We start from the raw sequence: 18,905 nt of genomic DNA on the forward strand, positions 1-18,905 counted from the left end.
ATAAACAGGCTAAATCCCTGGTAATCTGTCTGTGACAGGCATGAGGACCATGTTGACTTAAACTAAAGAGTGAGGCCTGACCCAAATATGGATGTGAGCATTAGTCAAGAATGTGACCTATTATTTAGCAATATCATGTCATGCGAGATAGGAAGACTACAAAGAAGATAGTGTTTTGGTTAGAGAAATGGATATGGCAGCCTCAAGAGGCAGTGGGAGATGACTGTATTTTCTTGTTTGGGTCTTAAAGACTTAATTACTCAGAAATTGTACACTGTGACATCAGTAAAGTGGGCACTCATCTGACCTAAATATTCAGTTTCAAGTGGCAGGAGGGGATTTTTTTTTTTTTTTTTAATGTACCGGGTTCAACCATCGTTGACAAATCCAGCTTTCTGTACTTAGAGCACTCGCTAGCTCCTGCTAAGGGGAGATATTTGAGTGCACATACATGAACTAAAGCCGAATTATAACGCATATGCTGACCTGCCACAACATTTAAACCACCTGTTTAATATTGTGTATCATGCTGCCAAAACAGTTGTGACTCCATCAGAGCATGGAAACAGAATGTTTAGGTTTAAGTCATGTGTGTCGTGGGGTGGGGTCTTCATCTATCAAGCTTGTTCCAGTAGATTTAGGGAAGGATCAATCGACCTGGGATGTGGGGATTTTAGAGGCCACGTCAACACGTCAGTGTGCTTGTTGTCTTCCTGAGCAGTTTCTGAGGTGTGGCGTGAAGGTTTGTCCATCTGGAGGAGACCACTGCTAAAGAGAGTGTCATGGAAAGGTACGCTTGTTCAAGAACAATGTTTAGGTGGGGATTAATATCAAAATAACATCCACAAGATGTCTTGATAGAACATTTCACTGTAACAAGATGATCAGTTTCACTCACTTTACCTTTAATATTGTAGCTGATCGATGACAGTTAAAGGCTTTCTGAATCTATCAGGTTTTTAAAATTTATTTATTTTTTGCTTGTTTTTGTTTTTTATCTAAAATTAAGGGTTCACATTAAATGGTTCCTCTGATTCTCTTTAGGACTCAGAACTAAAAGTTTGGTGTGTTTAGGTCAGGTACTTTGGTGAAAAGCTCTTTGAGAACCACAGCAGGCTTTTAATTAAAAACAGATAAAATGTTAAAAATCCAGTGATGCAAGAATGACAAAAGTAAAGAAAATCCTAACCCATATTACGATAGTTGTAGAAAAAGGTTACAGTTCAAATAAAACATTTCCACAATCAGAAGTTTGGTTAATGGTCAGTTTGAGTTATATTGGAAAACTTAGGCAGGTCTTGTGTACTTTACATAACTAGTCCCACACAAGATGATATCTACAAACATGTCAATTTAAATTTAGTCACTTTGTTACATGTTTCTGCTCATTTATTTGACAAATCACAACATTATTCATATCCAAGTTTCCAGAGATCTGCTTCCCATCTGTCACTAAGCTGACAAAACTTTCACATTTTCATTTGCCTCATGCATGAAATTAACCATATTATGTATTTCAGATAGTCACATTTGTTATACAAATTCATTTCATTTCTATCATTCTTTCCAATTGTATTTCTTCTATTTGTAATTTTTTCTCTTGTCACTTGTGATTGTGTTTTTTGGTACATGATATGGAGAGAAAGAGAAAGGAGATCTTTTGAATACTTTAAATGGAAACACTGGCTGCTTTAATACACCTTAACCTGAAGCTGAAAGGGTCGGCTATCACGAATTAAGATGACCCAATTAAAGTTCTTTCCGTTCCCAGTCTCCCAGTCAGTCCAATATGTTTTGCACTGAAATAGAACAGTCTTCTTTTATTGTAACAGTGTTTCATTGTGTTGACAGTCACAGTATACCTGAAAGAAACCAGAAGTTGGAAAATCCAAGGCAGCGATGTTTAAGTGCTTTGAGTAACAGCATGTCTACAATGGATGTGTTTCAATTCCATTTTTCACTTGTCTGTCTCGAACACTGACGGCTCGTGTTTTTCACATGCTTCAGTTGTGTTATTTTGGCTTTCAAAATAATTTTAGGTCTTCACGTCCATTCTGACAGGACTAGTGTAGCTCAGTGAGGAAAATAAGGCTGCTGCTGCCATGCTGTGTCTGCTGCCTGGGTGTTGTAAACAAGGTATTTGCAGCGTTCTGGGCCCAGCCACTGCACTGTAACTGATACTTGAAGGCCACCAAAAAAAACACCACAGGCTAGATAGAGGAGTGCCAGCGGGGAGATAGTAATATGGATACACTGCTAGCCCTGCTCTGTCCCACTTGACCTTGTCAGTCTCTATTCCCCAGTCCCTTCACTGAGTTATTTAGTTAGAGCGGTGTGTTGTGGAACCTGTTAACCAGCTGTCTCCCATTCATTACTTTCCTCCATCTGCTTCTCAGTTCAGCAGCTTTTAAGTAACACCCCACAAGCTAAGCCCACTGTCTCCCTCCCTGTTCTCTATCTGTCTCTGTTCTACCAATTAGGGGGGCTTATGTCAGTGAAGGACAAGTGCTTTCTATTACCTGTGAAGGTTACAGCAAGCCAGACCTTTTGCTGATTAGTCTGGTGTCTGAGCATGTTAGTATATGTGTAAACGTGCATTTACATGCACCTGTGCATGAGTATGCACCATGCATTGTGACAGATTTTTCTGTGTTACAAATCAGAGAATGATGGTGGTGCTGATTAAGGAAGTCAAGTAATGTCGCCTTACAGGTGATGTACAATGAAATTCCTTCCTTTTCCTCACATTATTTTGAATAAGTAGACTTCCCTGTTTTCTTCTATTATTTCTATCAGTAATAATCAGGAAATTTAACACTGAACATGTAATTTTAGAATTACATGTTTGAAATGTATTATATTGTTTATGCTTACATATTCATATATGATAATTTTAGTGTCTCAAAGGCTCTAGCTTCAAGCATTTGCATAGACACGTGCACACACACGCCCACGAAAAATATAGACAGGCAGAAAGAGCATGACATAAACCAATATCCTTCTCTGTGACACCATGATTGGATATTTACTATCTCTTTGCTCCAAGCTTACACACAGAAATGAATTAAATGTTTCTTCCCCCCCCCTTTCTTTTTAATTTTTTAACTGCTTATCCCTGCCTTCATAACAGCTGATTGACATTAAAAGACCACGGGTGAAATTAACTCATGTGTTTGGGGGGTTGCATTCCATCTCGCAGCCTATTTTGGTGATGTTGGTATGAGAGAGAGAAAACATTCTCTCAAAGGCTCCTATATCAAATGCCTGTCATTTCTTCCTTTAACCGCCTAATCCCTGATGGTGCGCGGTTATGGCGAAGCCTGCTGTCTTGCTTCTGAAACAAACTGTTTGCTTCCTCTTGCCCTGTCTTTCTGTCTCTCTCCCCACCTCTGTCTGTGCATCTATCCAGCCGCCCCGCTGAGCTGTACATGACTCTAAAGAGCCAGACCTCCTATGGCTCCTGTTCTCCTGAGCTCATGTCCAGGGTTACAGCCGGATGGCATACTGAAAGAGCAAAGGACAGAAGTAGACAGAGAGAGAGACGGGAAAGGGACACAAATTCTTGCCTGGAGAACAGGGTTACATGTTTCCACACCTAAATTTACTTCAGTACAGTATGAACCACGATAGTGAACACATTATTAATTGGGCTGATATATACAGACCTAGTCCTGCTTCTGTGCCTGAGTCTTTTCTGCCAAGACATTGCATCAGAGTCCCCGTAAGGCTTTCTTTATTGTTAATCCAATTGCACATAACATGCTATAAATAACATGAATACATGCCTAAGTACACACATACACAGACATGCACATGGGCTGCATACACAAACCCATACACTCACACACAGCACTAAAAATTCCAAAGAAGTTTACTTTTCTCTCCAGCTTTGGCCTCCGGATACATGGACAAGGTAAGCAAAGATGACCAAAAAAAGGGAGGAAAGAAATGCCAGAGACAGAATAAGCAGTCGTGTGAGAAATAAACAAGGGACAGACACAGGAAGTAGTATAATGAGTACTAACTAGACCCTGCATTAGTATATCAAATCAGCTTCTATTTCTGTGGAGATTATGACAAAAAAATAATCTGTCTGATATAACAGTTACTAAATCTGGATTTTCCTCTGAATTATGCTTAGAACCCGGGATGTTTCGGATTAAAATTAACAGACAATATGGACAGCCAACGAGCAACAGAAACTCAATATAGACAATAGAAAGTCATCCATTGGTATTAAGTTCTATTCATTCTTTGCTGTACTCGTTGCAAAGTGCATTCCTGTTTTCAATTCTGTATTTTTCTTTTTATTGATTATTGCTGCTAATCAGAAAGACTGTCTGTATAACTTTACCTCGATAGACGGTGAACCCTTAGCAACTTCAATATAAATATTGTTTTCCATACCATAAGGAATGCTGATGCAGATAGAAGAGAGACAGGTCAAGTCGGGTGAGTAAGATGCAACTGGGACAACACTTCAAAGCTACATTTGGCTGCTTCTGCCACCTTTACTATACGAACGGACACCTTGTCCTGCAGCAACGGCACACTAGCTCAAAGCTTTCCTCTCCCTTTTTCTTCGATTGCTCCAAACATTTGAGCTTCTGTGGACAGTGATAGACGGTTTTCTAATATGCTTATATGGCCCTAAATGTGACTGGCTGTTTCCCAGTTCCACCAGAAAACACTCCCTCTCCCCAATATGCAAAGAGGTATATTTATTATTTCACAAAAAGCAAAGATTAGAAGTCTAAAAAAAAAAAAAAAGAATGCCAATATTCCAATCTTGTGTTGCAAACAATATTATCATAACCAAACAGATTTATGTTGTGATCCTTTGGAGGGAAGCCACCCAAAGGAATCACTGGACTTAACAATCAGGCTGCATATAAAGATGTTTAAGCTAGTTCTACATCAACAGTACCCTTGTAGAGTAAAACTACTCTTTCACATGGAAACATCAGTATTAATAGAATAAAGTCATGACAATGAGTAAATATGTGGGGCGCAGGGGGAATTTTTCATCAGAACTTTTACTTTAACATAATGATAATAAAAAAATTAAAAATGACAACAACAATACTACTACTACTACTGCTGCTACTACTGATGATAATAATAAGCATAGCTATGACTATTGCTGTTGTTTTTGTTGTTGTGTTGCTAACGTTAGGGCCAGTGCAGTGCAGTTGTAGTGGGTGGTGGACTGGGCAGTCTGGACAGAGGGTGTCCACGCCTTCCTCATCCCATCAGTCCAGTGTCCTCATTCAGTCCAGACACACACCAACTGCTGACAAGGTAAGAAATCACCAAGGCTCTTGTTTTGCAAACTAGTGTTCGTAAGAGTTCTTTTTTTTTTTTTTTTTTTTTTTTTGGAAGTCCTTTGTGTCAATCTCTGCGTGAGCGCGTATCTTCCCGAAGCGTGCGTCGAACCAACTGTGCGCGATTTTCACCCTGTGAGCTTCTTGCCATTTGTTTGCTCTGCGCCTTTTTTCAAAGCGACGCGGCTTCACGGATCAGCTGCAGTTACTTGCGTCTTGATATTCGCCACCGGCCTCGGTGTTTGCAAATATTTGAGGATTATAGGCGCTGCTAAAGTGACACAGTTGCAGCGGGAGTGATCCTCTCTCTCTCTCTCTCTCTCTCTCTCTCTCTCTCTCTCTCTCTCTCACTCTTTTCTCTCTCTCTCTGGAAAGCAAAGATGACCAAAAAAAGGGAGGAAAGAAATGCCAGAGACAGAATAAGCAGTCGTGTGAGAAATAAACAAGGGACAGACACAGGAAGTAGTATAATGAGTACTAACTAGACCCTGCATTAGTATATCAAATCAGCTTCTATTTCTGTGGAGATTATGACAAAAAAATAATCTGTCTGATATAACAGTTACTAAATCTGGATTTTCCTCTGAATTATGCTTAGAACCCGGGATGTTTCGGATTAAAATTAACAGACAATATGGACAGCCAACGAGCAACAGAAACTCAATATAGACAATAGAAAGTCATCCATTGGTATTAAGTTCTATTCATTCTTTGCTGTACTCGTTGCAAAGTGCATTCCTGTTTTCAATTCTGTATTTTTCTTTTTATTGATTATTGCTGCTAATCAGAAAGACTGTCTGTATAACTTTACCTCGATAGACGGTGAACCCTTAGCAACTTCAATATAAATATTGTTTTCCATACCATAAGGAATGCTGATGCAGATAGAAGAGAGACAGGTCAAGTCGGGTGAGTAAGATGCAACTGGGACAACACTTCAAAGCTACATTTGGCTGCTTCTGCCACCTTTACTATACGAACGGACACCTTGTCCTGCAGCAACGGCACACTAGCTCAAAGCTTTCCTCTCCCTTTTTCTTCGATTGCTCCAAACATTTGAGCTTCTGTGGACAGTGATAGACGGTTTTCTAATATGCTTATATGGCCCTAAATGTGACTGGCTGTTTCCCAGTTCCACCAGAAAACACTCCCTCTCCCCAATATGCAAAGAGGTATATTTATTATTTCACAAAAAGCAAAGATTAGAAGTCTAAAAAAAAAAAAAAAGAATGCCAATATTCCAATCTTGTGTTGCAAACAATATTATCATAACCAAACAGATTTATGTTGTGATCCTTTGGAGGGAAGCCACCCAAAGGAATCACTGGACTTAACAATCAGGCTGCATATAAAGATGTTTAAGCTAGTTCTACATCAACAGTACCCTTGTAGAGTAAAACTACTCTTTCACATGGAAACATCAGTATTAATAGAATAAAGTCATGACAATGAGTAAATATGTGGGGCGCAGGGGGAATTTTTCATCAGAACTTTTACTTTAACATAATGATAATAAAAAAATTAAAAATGACAACAACAATACTACTACTACTACTGCTGCTACTACTGATGATAATAATAAGCATAGCTATGACTATTGCTGTTGTTTTTGTTGTTGTGTTGCTAACGTTAGGGCCAGTGCAGTGCAGTTGTAGTGGGTGGTGGACTGGGCAGTCTGGACAGAGGGTGTCCACGCCTTCCTCATCCCATCAGTCCAGTGTCCTCATTCAGTCCAGACACACACCAACTGCTGACAAGGTAAGAAATCACCAAGGCTCTTGTTTTGCAAACTAGTGTTCGTAAGAGTTCTTTTTTTTTTTTTTTTTTTTTTTTGGAAGTCCTTTGTGTCAATCTCTGCGTGAGCGCGTATCTTCCCGAAGCGTGCGTCGAACCAACTGTGCGCGATTTTCACCCTGTGAGCTTCTTGCCATTTGTTTGCTCTGCGCCTTTTTTCAAAGCGACGCGGCTTCACGGATCAGCTGCAGTTACTTGCGTCTTGATATTCGCCACCGGCCTCGGTGTTTGCAAATATTTGAGGATTATAGGCGCTGCTAAAGTGACACAGTTGCAGCGGGAGTGATCCTCTCTCTCTCTCTCTCTCTCTCTCTCTCTCTCACTCTTTCTCTCTCTCTCTCACCCACTGAAACTCACACACACCTGCTTTTAACAAGGTACGGCGTAAATACCAGTAGAAACAAACTCCTTTCGTTTGTTGTGGCTTCATGGACTTTCCACAACGCCCTGATTGCTTCCAAGTCTAATTACACAGTATCTAAACTTGGACTATGCCTTGTGCTGTAAGTAATTAATCCTGGTTTCTGATCCTTGAACTTCAGCTCCATGAACCTTAAACAAAGGACATGGTTGCTGTCATAAATAACAGACTTAATTATTTTTAAGAGGCACCCTACACTGAAAAAAAGTTCATATCATAGACACAATGATATTATTTACCTAATTTACAAATAAATAAATAAAAATCATAGTGCAATCCAAAAAAGTATTTGCAGTTAAATATGGGTTAACTCACAACATTGCACAGAAAAAGCTTCAAAATGCAGTCTTGTATGAAAGAAATAATTCTGTATGATACAGTAGAGTTACCCAGCAAGCTCAGTTGTTACTCTGCCAATGAGGCGGCGCCTTGGCAGAGTTATGTGACGATCGGTGTACGTTTGTCTGTTAGCAACATTACTCAAAAATGGACCGTTGGATTTGGATGAAATTTTCAGGGAAAGTCAGAAATGACACAAGGATGCAAGTGATTGGAAGTTTGCAGTGATGCAGCTTGTAGTCTGGATTCATGGATTTGTTAAATATTTCTGTATCATTGCAAGATAGCAGCAAGGCATCACTGTAACTATGACTACAAGTGAACGCTACGTCAGCTGCCTGCTGAGGATCACATGATTGCGATCCTGCTACAGATCAACCGTTGTGGACTTATCCGTCAGAAATGATACAAGGAACGATAGATTCAATTATCGGGGTGTTTCCGAGTCTCATCAATTCCCGCTGCCCTCTTCATATTTAGGTCATGTGATTCGGTATCCGTACATAAGGTACACATGTATAACACACCCCTGTGCTCAGCGCAAGGTCATTTTGTTTGTGGGTACATGTACACTAAAAGGCCACATTCTATAGTGCTGTGATTACAGCCACAAATTTTCAAGATTTCAGCCGTCGGAAATGATACAATGACTGAGCAGCCTTGGCGGAGTACTGCGCTCTCTGAGTGCTTTTCTTGTTGTATTATTATTTGCTTAATGTAATGCTTGAATCTAAGGCTACATTTTAATATACAAACAATAATAAAAGTTTTGGTGTGTGCATTTTTTTGTTTCTCTCCATAGGTAATTCCATGGCGACCATCTCTCAGCCTACACACTTTGCTCTTCTTCTGTTGCTTAATTTCCTGGCTGTGTCACTTGCGACTCAAGATGACCTCATAATCAGTACTAAGCATGGAAAAGTTCAAGGGAAGTTGCTTTCAGTGTTGGGTGGTGACGTTAGAGCATTTCTGGGAATTCCGTTTGGAAAACCACCTCTTGGAAAACTGAGATTTAGAGCTCCAGAGCCAGTGGACAAATGGGAGGGTGTGAAGGATGCTACCAAATTTTCCAGTTCCTGTTACCAGATGCCCGATACAGCATTCCCAGGTAGGACATGTGTTAACACACATGGGACACAATGCATGCACATGTACTAGAAAACATGCTGTGAATATGCATACATAAATTAAGAAACCTATGTTCTGAATTGTTTCTTTTTTTTTTTTTTACTGCAATCTGATCTAACTCACTTAGTATTTAGTGCTTGCAAATACTTAATCCCAATAAAGATACTATTGTCCTTGATATCACACACTTACAGTATTCCAGATTAGCTGCAATACCTGGCTGTGCCACTAAGTGGAGCCTCTTACTGTTGAACAGAATATTTTGTTTAAGCAGTGTGGGGGGTTTGGCCAGTAAAGGGGCACAATGATAAAGTCTTCTGGAATATGTAATGAAGCCCAGCTAGTGCATATTTGTTAAATCAAGCCAGGATCAATTAGGAAAGCATTTCTACAATCCAGTGGCATATGTGACAGCTGTCTTTGTAGCATGTATCTTATGTCTGTGACTTAAAATGGCAATATCAGCACAAGATTATTGTCCAGTGTACTCAGTTTGGAAACTAAATTAATCCGTTACTGATTGAAAATGCTGCATTTACTAAGAATATTAATAAATTAATGAAAACTGTGAAACAGTGGACGTGAGCAAATGATCGGGCTTTGGTTCATGCTGATCAGTTCAAATATCCTTTAATCTGCCCCATTCCTAATATTCGGTTTGTAGTACCATTTATTCATGATGCAACTTCACAGTTCTTTTCACTGCAGACTCTGGTCAAGGGTTGGCAGTTATATAACACCATGTCACACACAGTGCACACACACACGGTCACACACATACACACACCCAGTGGACGTGATTGACAGATTTAGTACTAGTACTAGTAACAAATCTTGTACACAAATCATGAGAAAACAAAGTTTATCAGTTAAGAAAATCAAAAATATATGTATTTGTTTACATACACACTCATTGACAACCAAATCAAATTAATTAACGGCCTATCCCCTCATTCAACAGATGGAGGCTGGTTATGGATATATAACTATTTATAGACACAGCCACCTGTCAGAGATTGCTGGAAGCCAGCTATGACCGGTGCCAGGCATATATGAAATGTCTAAACATACTCCAAATCTAGATATGACACCACAAATAGATATCCACACAAGGTATTGATATTAGACAGCTGTTTATGCTTTAGGCAAAGCAGTGCTAGCAAAAACTAAGTGAAACCACAGATATATATTTATGGATTTATTGCCACCATTTGATAGATGTAAGTTAATGAAATTTAAGTGCTGTTTTAGCTACATCTAATCCCATTTTTTTTACTGCAATGACTTGCCATAATGAGTTAAACTTCAATGGAGGTTTGAAGGAACAAAGATCAAAGCATCTATCAGCTGTTTTAGAATAGACTCCTAATTAGTCTCTATTCACATTGTGTTGTGTGATTATTCTTTCCAGGGTTCCAAGGTTCAGAGATGTGGAACCCAAACACTCCTTTGAGTGAGGACTGTCTGTATCTAAATGTCTGGTCCCCACGTTTCAACAAAAGTCAGCCCTCCACTATGGCTCCTGTCCTTGTCTGGATCTATGGAGGTGGTTACCACGGAGGAACATCTTCCCTGGACATTTATGGAGGCCACTTCCTCAGTAGATCTGAAGGTGTTGTTGTGGTATCAATGAATTACAGGTAAGTAGTGATGCAAGCAGAATACATAAAATACCAGGAGTGAGTAGGTATATGTCATATTTGTAACTGGAAACTCTATGATGGTTAATAGCAAGCATATTTGTGCATATAATGGAAACCATTCTCTATGCTTATTTAGAATACTGTGGAATCAGTGAGAATGAGTGAATAGTGGAATTTATCCTCATTTAAATGGTATCAACATCTTTACGCATTGTTGTGGTCATTCATGACAGATTGGGAGCTTTTGGCTTCCTGGCTCTTCCTGACAACAAGAACATCAAGGGAAATGTTGGCCTGCTGGATCAGCGCTTGGCCCTCAAATGGGTCGCTAACAATATTGCTGCTTTTGGAGGTGATCCCTCAAAGGTAAATGTTTTTGTCTACTTTCCTAAAATCAATCATTGTCTTAAGGATAAATAAGGTTTTGGGTAATGATTTGCTGTTGTCTCCAGGTAACTCTATTTGGGGAGAGTGCAGGGTCAGGATCTGTGGGTTTCCAGCTGCTCTCCCCTGGCAGCTACAGTCTTTTCCAAAGGGCTGTAATGCAGAGTGGCTGTCCTAATGCACCCTGGTCCACAATCAGCCAGACTGAAGCCTGGGACAGGTATGGCCTGCTAATGGATTTTTTTGCTTCACATATTTATATGTAAATATATTTGGTCCAAATTCACACTAACATACTTCAAGAACAATCAGATAGATTGCCTTGAAATTTAACACATGTATTCATCGTCTCCAGAGGATGGACTAATATGTTTACCAATCCAATCTGCGAGAGAAAGATTCAAAGATATATCTGGCTTTCAGTGAAATGCTCTGTGGCTTCTATAATTGTGAAACGGAAGCAGTTGAAAATCACCATGCCTCTTCCTAGAGTGGGTGAAAATGAGTGAACAATCAAATAGGTCCTTGGTCAGAGACATGACTGGGAACCCAACAGTCACTCTAACAGAGCTTCTGAAGTTCTCTGAAAAGATGGGAGAATTATCCCAAGTGGGATGTCATCCAGGTAAATGGAAGCCACTCTGAGTAAAAGGCATGTGACTGTCCAGTTGGAGTTTGTCAAACACCATTTTCAGGCATGTTTCCCCTCGTTGTGGCTATTGTGACTCTATGGGTCATGCTAACATTTCACTTCCAACTTCTGTTGTAGAGATTGAAGGAAATGAGATGTTGCACTACAGCTTTGCAAAAAAAAAAATGCCGTGCTTTACTTGAAAGTAAAAGCATAGAAATTAGCCATGTAGAAGTTTTGGTTAGTCTATTTATGCACATTACCCAGCTGATCACTTTGTATATTCATGCATTCGCCAGGTGGTTTACAGGTGTGAAGGTTCGTATAGCTTTCTATTTAGCATGTGGAGAGGTAGTAGCACACATGGAACCCAACATAAAATCCAGTTTTTATTTGCTGTAATAGGTTTTGCTTTATTTGTGGAGAGCTGACCATTTGGTGAAGGTCCAAAACACCATCTCCAGGACGTAAATGTTTGTCAAAGCCATAAATTCATGTGTTGTAGTTACACAAATGGGATTACACTCATCCATCTGTGGACAAATTGAGATTTTCCAAGCCTAGAATCAAAAGGTCTTGCTCTGTAAGGCAAAACATTTTCCTCCTCAGTGACTTCAGTGATGGCAGGAACACCATCTGTTTCCTGAAATATGTTGTCTTTCAGAAAGGTCCTGTTGTTGTCTGCCTTTACCTCTGTCCTCTGTGTCTTGTCTTCCATTTGATTTAGCCCCTAGTCTGTGCACTGTGGTTCGAATAAATACAGCCAACCGTCACACTGAAATGACTTGTAATTGTTCACATTATTGTCCACAGGGTAATCTGTCGTTGCATTTAGCTAAACTGTGGGTATGTCCATCTCACACATGTAAACAAACCAGCGTAAATGGATGAACGTACCAGTGAGTGTAAGTTTTCCCTGATGGAGATAAATGATGCAGTTAGCAAAATGGGTGTTTCAGGTATCTAATTCTAAAACTTACTTTCAATTAGACTAATAATAATAATAATAATAATAATAATAATAATAATAATAATAATAATAATAATCATAATCATAATCATAATCATAATCATAATCATAATCATAATAATAATCATAATAATAATAATAATCATCATCATCATCATCATTAATTAATTAATTAACATATTTTGTGTGAAAAACATGATTTTCATAAAGCTACAGAGAGCTAAGGTTTGTGGAACCCAGTATACACTGTTTTGTGCAACTCTTTGTTGTTATTTGCAAACATAGTATTTTTTTTTTTTGTGAAGCTGCAGTCAATGTCTCATTTCCCTGAATCTCTACAACAGAAGTGGATAGGGCAAAATTAGCATGACTGATAGAATTACAATAGCCACATTAATGAGAAATATCCCAGAATGAAAAAAAAGATAAAACTGAATAATCCATCATGGCAGCTAAAGAGCAGTAAGGCTGTGCAAAAGAATACATTTATAGAAAATAAAAGAAAAAAAAACTAGGTTCTGCAGTGTAGATTAATCAACTTTTTCCATTAAATGCTCTTCACTATTTTGCTTGGTCCTTCTATCACCCATCCTTTTCTCTTTTCCCTCTTATCTGGCTGAAATGATTCTTTCACATTCTTTATTTGCTCTTCCTTTCCACACTTTTTCTTATTTGTCTTCATTAATGTTCACCTTTCTCCCTCAAATTCCAGCTCATTCCTTCTTTCATAGATTTTTGTGCTCTCTTTTTGTTGTCAATATCCAGGTCCCTGATGCTGGCAAAATTGCTGGGGTGTCCCACATCTCATCCAGCTGTCGAGGATTGTCTGCAGCGGGCTGATCCTCAAAAAATCTCAATGAAGCAATATGATGTTCTCACACGACCTAAGATCTTAGCCTTTCCCTTTGTCCCTCATGTTGATGGAGACTTTCTACCAGATAAAGTTGAAGTAGGTGTCTGTGTTTTTTTTCTATGTGGTTGGGTTAGTGTGTGGGGAAGTAAGGCAGTGCCTGTTTTTTCTGTGTTTTATACATGGGAATCAAGAATAAAGCCAGTCTATGGTTTGTTATCTGTATGAAGCTGGGCGAATGACTGGCTTGACTGCATTATAATTACTTTATTTCATGCTGCCACGCCTTGAAACCTAGTATGTATATACACTAACATCCAATTGACATATTTATATTAATTAACCTGTACTAGCAGACATGTAACCTGTAGATGACAAACTCTGTACTGAATGGTTGAGTATCTACACAGTGTTGTTTGGCTCTCAGCAAAAATATTGTGATTCCATACTGTGCCTTTTAAATTATATATTATGTCCTTAGTTTGAAAAACTAATGGTCACCTCCTTTTTTTCTTCCTGCAGGTGCTGTTAAGTAGCAGTAACCTCCCAAAGAAAGAGCTGATGATAGGCTTAAACAAGGACGAAGGGACCTACTTCCTTCTTTATGAAGTGCCTGGATTCAACCTCAGCGGTCAGAGCCTCATCACCAGGAATGATTTCTTGAAAGGGGTGCAGCTTTCATTGCCCGATGCAAGTGATACCACAAGAGAGTCTGCCATTTTCCATTACACCGACTGGGCAGATGAGAACAACATGGTGAAAAATCGTGATGCACTGGGTAGCTTGGTTGGAGACCAAATGATCGTTTGTCCAGTGCTAGACTTTGCTCAGAGGTAAAGAATAATTCACAGTTTTAGTGATTGGGAATGGTCATAAGGTAAATAAGATCAAAAGGTAAATATTAAGATCCCATTAAATTTGAATTATGTTGATAAACCTGGCATTTAAATTGGAAACAACCTGTGCAAAAAAACAAAAACAAACAAACAAAAAAACTTGAATCTACATCCTTGGGTGAGAAAAAACTATCCAAAAAAAAAATCCAGCTTGAGTAATCCATGAGGTTAAAGGCTTATAATAACAAAGGTCTTCACAGCAGGTTATATTTAGTGAGATACGATGTTAAACTCTGGGAAGTTAGTACTGTAATTTTTGTCTTTTATTTGGATGAGAATAAGGAAAACCTCTATCTACCAGTAATGTGCTCTTGTGTATGTTGTCCAACACGGCACCTTGCTCTATGTCGCAACATTGTACTGTGGTTTGGCACTGTGACTACATCTGTGCAGTATCCCAGTCAAATTAATGAAGGTGCTGCACTTTTTTACAGGGTGCAACAGCCTAACAAAAACAAAAACTTTCCTGCTCTCCAGTCTAATTTTTTTGGGTTACCAAAAATGAAATCATCCTATTTCCTTTGTTTGTTACAGTACATGCACTATTTATTTGTTTTATTATCTATGATTAAGTGGACCATGCAATGCAATGCAAAAAAAAAGAAAAAAAAAAGACAAAAAACAACTATGTATTGCTTATGACATTTTCAGGTACTCACAAAATGGTAGGAAGACTTTCCTGTATTTATTTGACCATCGGTCATCTGTCAATCCTTGGCCTGCGTGGATGGGGGTTATGCACGGCTACGAGATAGAATTTGTCTTCGGAATGCCTCTGAATGTCTCCCTGGGATACACAAAGACCGAAGTTAACATGACCAAGAAATTCATGAAACACTGGGCCAACTTTGCTCGGACAGGGTATGCATCACCAGATAGTCCATCAGTCGATTGAGCTGTGTAAGGACCCTAAAAACACTATTGAACTGCTTGATTTTCATTTTTTCATATCAGGAATCCGGGGATTAATGGAGCTAACTGGCCTACATTTACCCTTGAAAACCAAGAGTATGTCACTTTGAACCACAACCATCCAGAGCTAAAGAGGATGATGAGACCTAAAGAGTGTCAGCTGTGGGGCAAATTCATTCCACAAGTACAGAGCATCTCAGGTTAGACACACAAACACCTACATAACCCATGTCTGTCTGTCTATCCATGTTTGAAGTTATTTTTGTCTCTTTATCACACAAACAGAGCAGATATGCAATAAAAAACAACAGTGGAAAAAAACAGATGGGAATAACTTTAGACACTGCACTCAGAATATTTTTTACTGCAAGTAAAATATATCATGCACGCGTTGCCAAAGAGAATTATACTATCAGACCTCCACTGATGAGGGCTTCTCCTTAGCCCTACGTGTGCTCTTAACTCCAAGTGAACATAATCAGAGCTGATGGGACCAACTCTGATCAGCTGTTCTGGAAACAGACACTCAAAAGGTTCATCAACTCAAGAATTCAGGGTCATGAATCAGAGTTTGTTAAACCTACTTTCTGAAACAGATTCCAGCTCTGTCCTCTCCAGGAAATCACTGTTTCATGTATTAAGTGTGGATGTTGCCAAGCTGTTACTGTGAACAAGACTGACCACTTGCCTTGTACTTGGAGTAAAACATTTTTTGAGTTCAGTATCTATAGTTATTCTCGCTAATCTTTTTTTTTTTTTTTTTTTTTAGTTGCAGACGTATTCTGTTTGATTGCATGATGAAGAAACAAAAGTAATGTCCTTCACACACACATACAAACACACAAATCCACAAACTCACAGTGTGCTACGGCTTTGAGGGGAGTTCACTTTCTTCACTTTTCTGTGTTCAGAAATGAACAATTCAGCATTTATAAAGCACTTGATTTAGCTTTTAATTATCATTATTCCTATTAACAAGATATGAATATTAAGAAAATAGATGAAATGGCGCCACTGCTGCCTGGAGTCACGGAGGGGTCGGTTTGTTCTTGTGCTTTGTTTTACAGCTGCTATCATAGAGAAAGATTTTTTCTGATCTTTGAATGAAAGTGAGTCAACTTTGATGGAACAGCATGCGTTTATCAAAGTCAAGAATCGCCCTCACGCATGAATCATACATCAATGACAGTCTAATTTTACATATGATCCACGATGATAAAGATGCAGAAAATAAAACACATGGCAGAAACAGCACACTGTAAATGCGGTAGAGAACCAAACAAAATTTCACAAGTCATGTTTTCAGGGGAGCTTGTGTCCTGCTAAGAGGAGCCGAGTTCCCCTCGGCTCCCCTGGAGTTCACTGCACGCACTCACACTCTCACACATGCAGACAGAACTCTATATAGTTGTGTGTAGTAGGAGGCATTGCGTCACACGCTGCCAGGGAGGCGTTTTTGCCTTGTTTAGCCTGTGGAGGAGATCTGTATCCTGGCTCGCTCCCCCTCTGCTTCACCACTGTTTTGGAGGTCTGAGTGGGAGGAGAGGAGGGTCAGTCATCACTTCACTGAACACTAATCACGTACGGAGTGAATAATACTCAAACACCTCCAGAATGACCCTTACGCTTTAATCATACACCGTATCGCGGGAGTTATTTCATTATTCCAATAAGGCTGATCGTGCAACACATTATACATATATATTTTGATTAATTTTACTAAAAGTGGCAGGAAAAGATGAAAGAGAATGTAATTGAACATGTACATTTACATATACACGCGAATCAGCTAAGGTAAAATGATCCTTTGTGGAAGACTACAATGTAAAAATCTTTCTGTGCCTCTTTTTCCGCAGATAAGCTGCTGACTTGTTCGAATGCAAGTGGGATTATACGCTGCAATTACATATTCCTCCTCATTTTACTGGTTAAAACTTTTACCTATTGATAAAGTGAAGAGACTTGTGTGCTGTAAAGCTGGGCTGATCTCTTGCACAAAAAAAGGAATGAACAAAACAGGGTCTGTACCACAGTTGTAAAACTTTTATGTGACTATTGCTTCATTTATCTTTTCAAAGACATTGATTTTTGCTATTCTAAATTTTACAGAATGTATTTTTTTTTTTTTTAAATATATACGCCCTTGTTTGCTGCCACTGCCTATACAAAATAGGATGGGCTGCAAAAACATTATTTTCAGATGCTAAAATCCCATCATAATGGAAAATGAAATACTTTGTGTTTTAATTTTGCGCACCAAGAAGTGGTTACTGCTGACATGTAAATTTTATTACTGTTCCGTTTTTTACATCGATGCCTTTTCTTTCAAAAGTGAACATATAAATGGTGGCAAGAGAAAAAAAAGCCAAATATTTGAGTGCACCCATATTGGGAAAAAAAGATTCTTCTGTGAATACAATACCCTTGATTTGAAACAGTTAAATTACTTAGAAATATACATTTCTAACTTGCCAAAAACACATTTTATCCTTGTTGGCAAGTACAATAACTCTCCCAAATAGCCATCACTACTTATGGCTGAGGGAAGACTTATTACGATTATAGTATTATAGTTTTTTCATGTTTAGTAGATTTTATCACAAAGACAACCAGGAAAGTTAGCGATTGTACTGATGTATTGTTTGCTGCACTGATGACCACATACTGATGAATAAAGATGTGAATAAAAGGTTAAGATGCTGTTTTGTTTTAGTGTTTTTGTTGTTTTTTTATTTTTATTTTTAACAGTTAAGTGATTTTTATGTATTTTGTGGTTGGCCAATTTTACGTTTGTCTAATAGACACACACACACACACACACACACACACACACACACACACACACACACACACACACACACACACACACACACACACACACACACACACACACACAGGAATTACATGTCTTTCCTTCATCTGTATCACACAAATACTATTACTAGGGTTTCGGTATGAAGGGAACAAAATGCAAATTTCTCTAATTATATGGGGTATTAAAAATGGGTTAAAATCTGACTTTGGCTCAAATATTGTAGCTTAACTAAAGAACAGCAATCAACTGCTTATAGTGTTTTTTTTTTCTCTCATGCTATTATCAGAGACATTGTGATGTAGAGCAAACACTTCAGAGATGTAAAGATTTTTTCAGTGTGCTTTTAAATGTAGGTCCTATAACATGTCAGAGTACAAACAGACTCTTTCTTGGTTTCTTTGGGTGTGAAAACTGTTAAGATCAAAATGTGCACTATTGCCCGTCAGCCCTGTCATACATACAAATTGCACAATATTGTGCAACAGAGAGCATTAGTGAGAGAAAAAAAAGTTATGTACAGTGTCTAAACAAACCTGGAGCTGCCATAAGGACTTGCTGAACGATGTGCTACTCTTGTCATCAGAAGTGTTTCACAATTTAGGAGACTGCGCAAGTGTTCCTCATCCTGTCACGGAAGACAGTAATGTGATAATAAACAGTGTCACCAAGCAAAGGTCAGATTGCTGATAGAAAAAGCTAATGAGATGTTGGAACAAAATGAACTGCTTTGATTGGATGACCTTGAATTCTATTTAAAATCTTATGGAACAAAAGTAATTATTGTTTGAGCATCTGGTA

General features: G+C 38.7%; 1 protein-coding gene across 3 annotated transcripts; it reads left to right on the forward strand.

Moving 5' to 3' along the window:
• Nucleotides 1-6,955: 6,955 nt before the first annotated feature.
• On the forward strand, nt 6,956-17,992 carry LOC111579784 (acetylcholinesterase-like). 3 transcript variants are annotated; one of them, XM_055012477.1, is made up of 11 exons: nt 6,956-7,082; nt 8,681-8,986; nt 10,418-10,646; nt 10,883-11,015; nt 11,102-11,253; nt 13,400-13,583; nt 14,007-14,317; nt 15,032-15,241; nt 15,335-15,492; nt 16,062-16,103; nt 17,149-17,992. In XM_055012477.1, exons 2-10 carry the CDS (start codon nt 8,689-8,691, stop codon nt 16,088-16,090), a joined length of 1,704 nt encoding a protein of 567 aa, XP_054868452.1. In that variant the 5' UTR covers nt 6,956-7,082; nt 8,681-8,688; the 3' UTR covers nt 16,091-16,103; nt 17,149-17,992. The 3 variants fall into 3 exon arrangements, with proteins under 3 accessions (XP_054868452.1, XP_023142977.1, XP_035811718.1); XM_023287209.3 differs by lacking the exon at nt 16,062-16,103; XM_035955825.2 differs by lacking the exons at nt 6,956-7,082; nt 16,062-16,103 and adding an exon at nt 7,500-7,621.
• The last annotated feature ends 913 nt before the right edge of the window (nt 17,993-18,905 follow it).

Source organism: Amphiprion ocellaris, chromosome 7 (assembly GCF_022539595.1).
Source record: "Amphiprion ocellaris isolate individual 3 ecotype Okinawa chromosome 7, ASM2253959v1, whole genome shotgun sequence".
Lineage (NCBI taxonomy): Eukaryota > Metazoa > Chordata > Actinopteri > Pomacentridae > Amphiprion > Amphiprion ocellaris.

Coding starts and splice junctions, on each gene's coding strand:
- LOC111579784 (XM_023287209.3), top strand. CDS start 8,689: ATGGCGACCATCTCTCAGCCTACACACTTTGCTCTTCTTCTGTTGCTT. Junction 10,647..10,882: donor GTGGTATCAATGAATTACAG/GTAAGTAGTGAT, acceptor CATTCATGACAG/ATTGGGAGCTTTTGGCTTCC. Junction 15,242..15,334: donor GCCAACTTTGCTCGGACAGG/GTATGCATCACC, acceptor TTTTCATATCAG/GAATCCGGGGATTAATGGAG.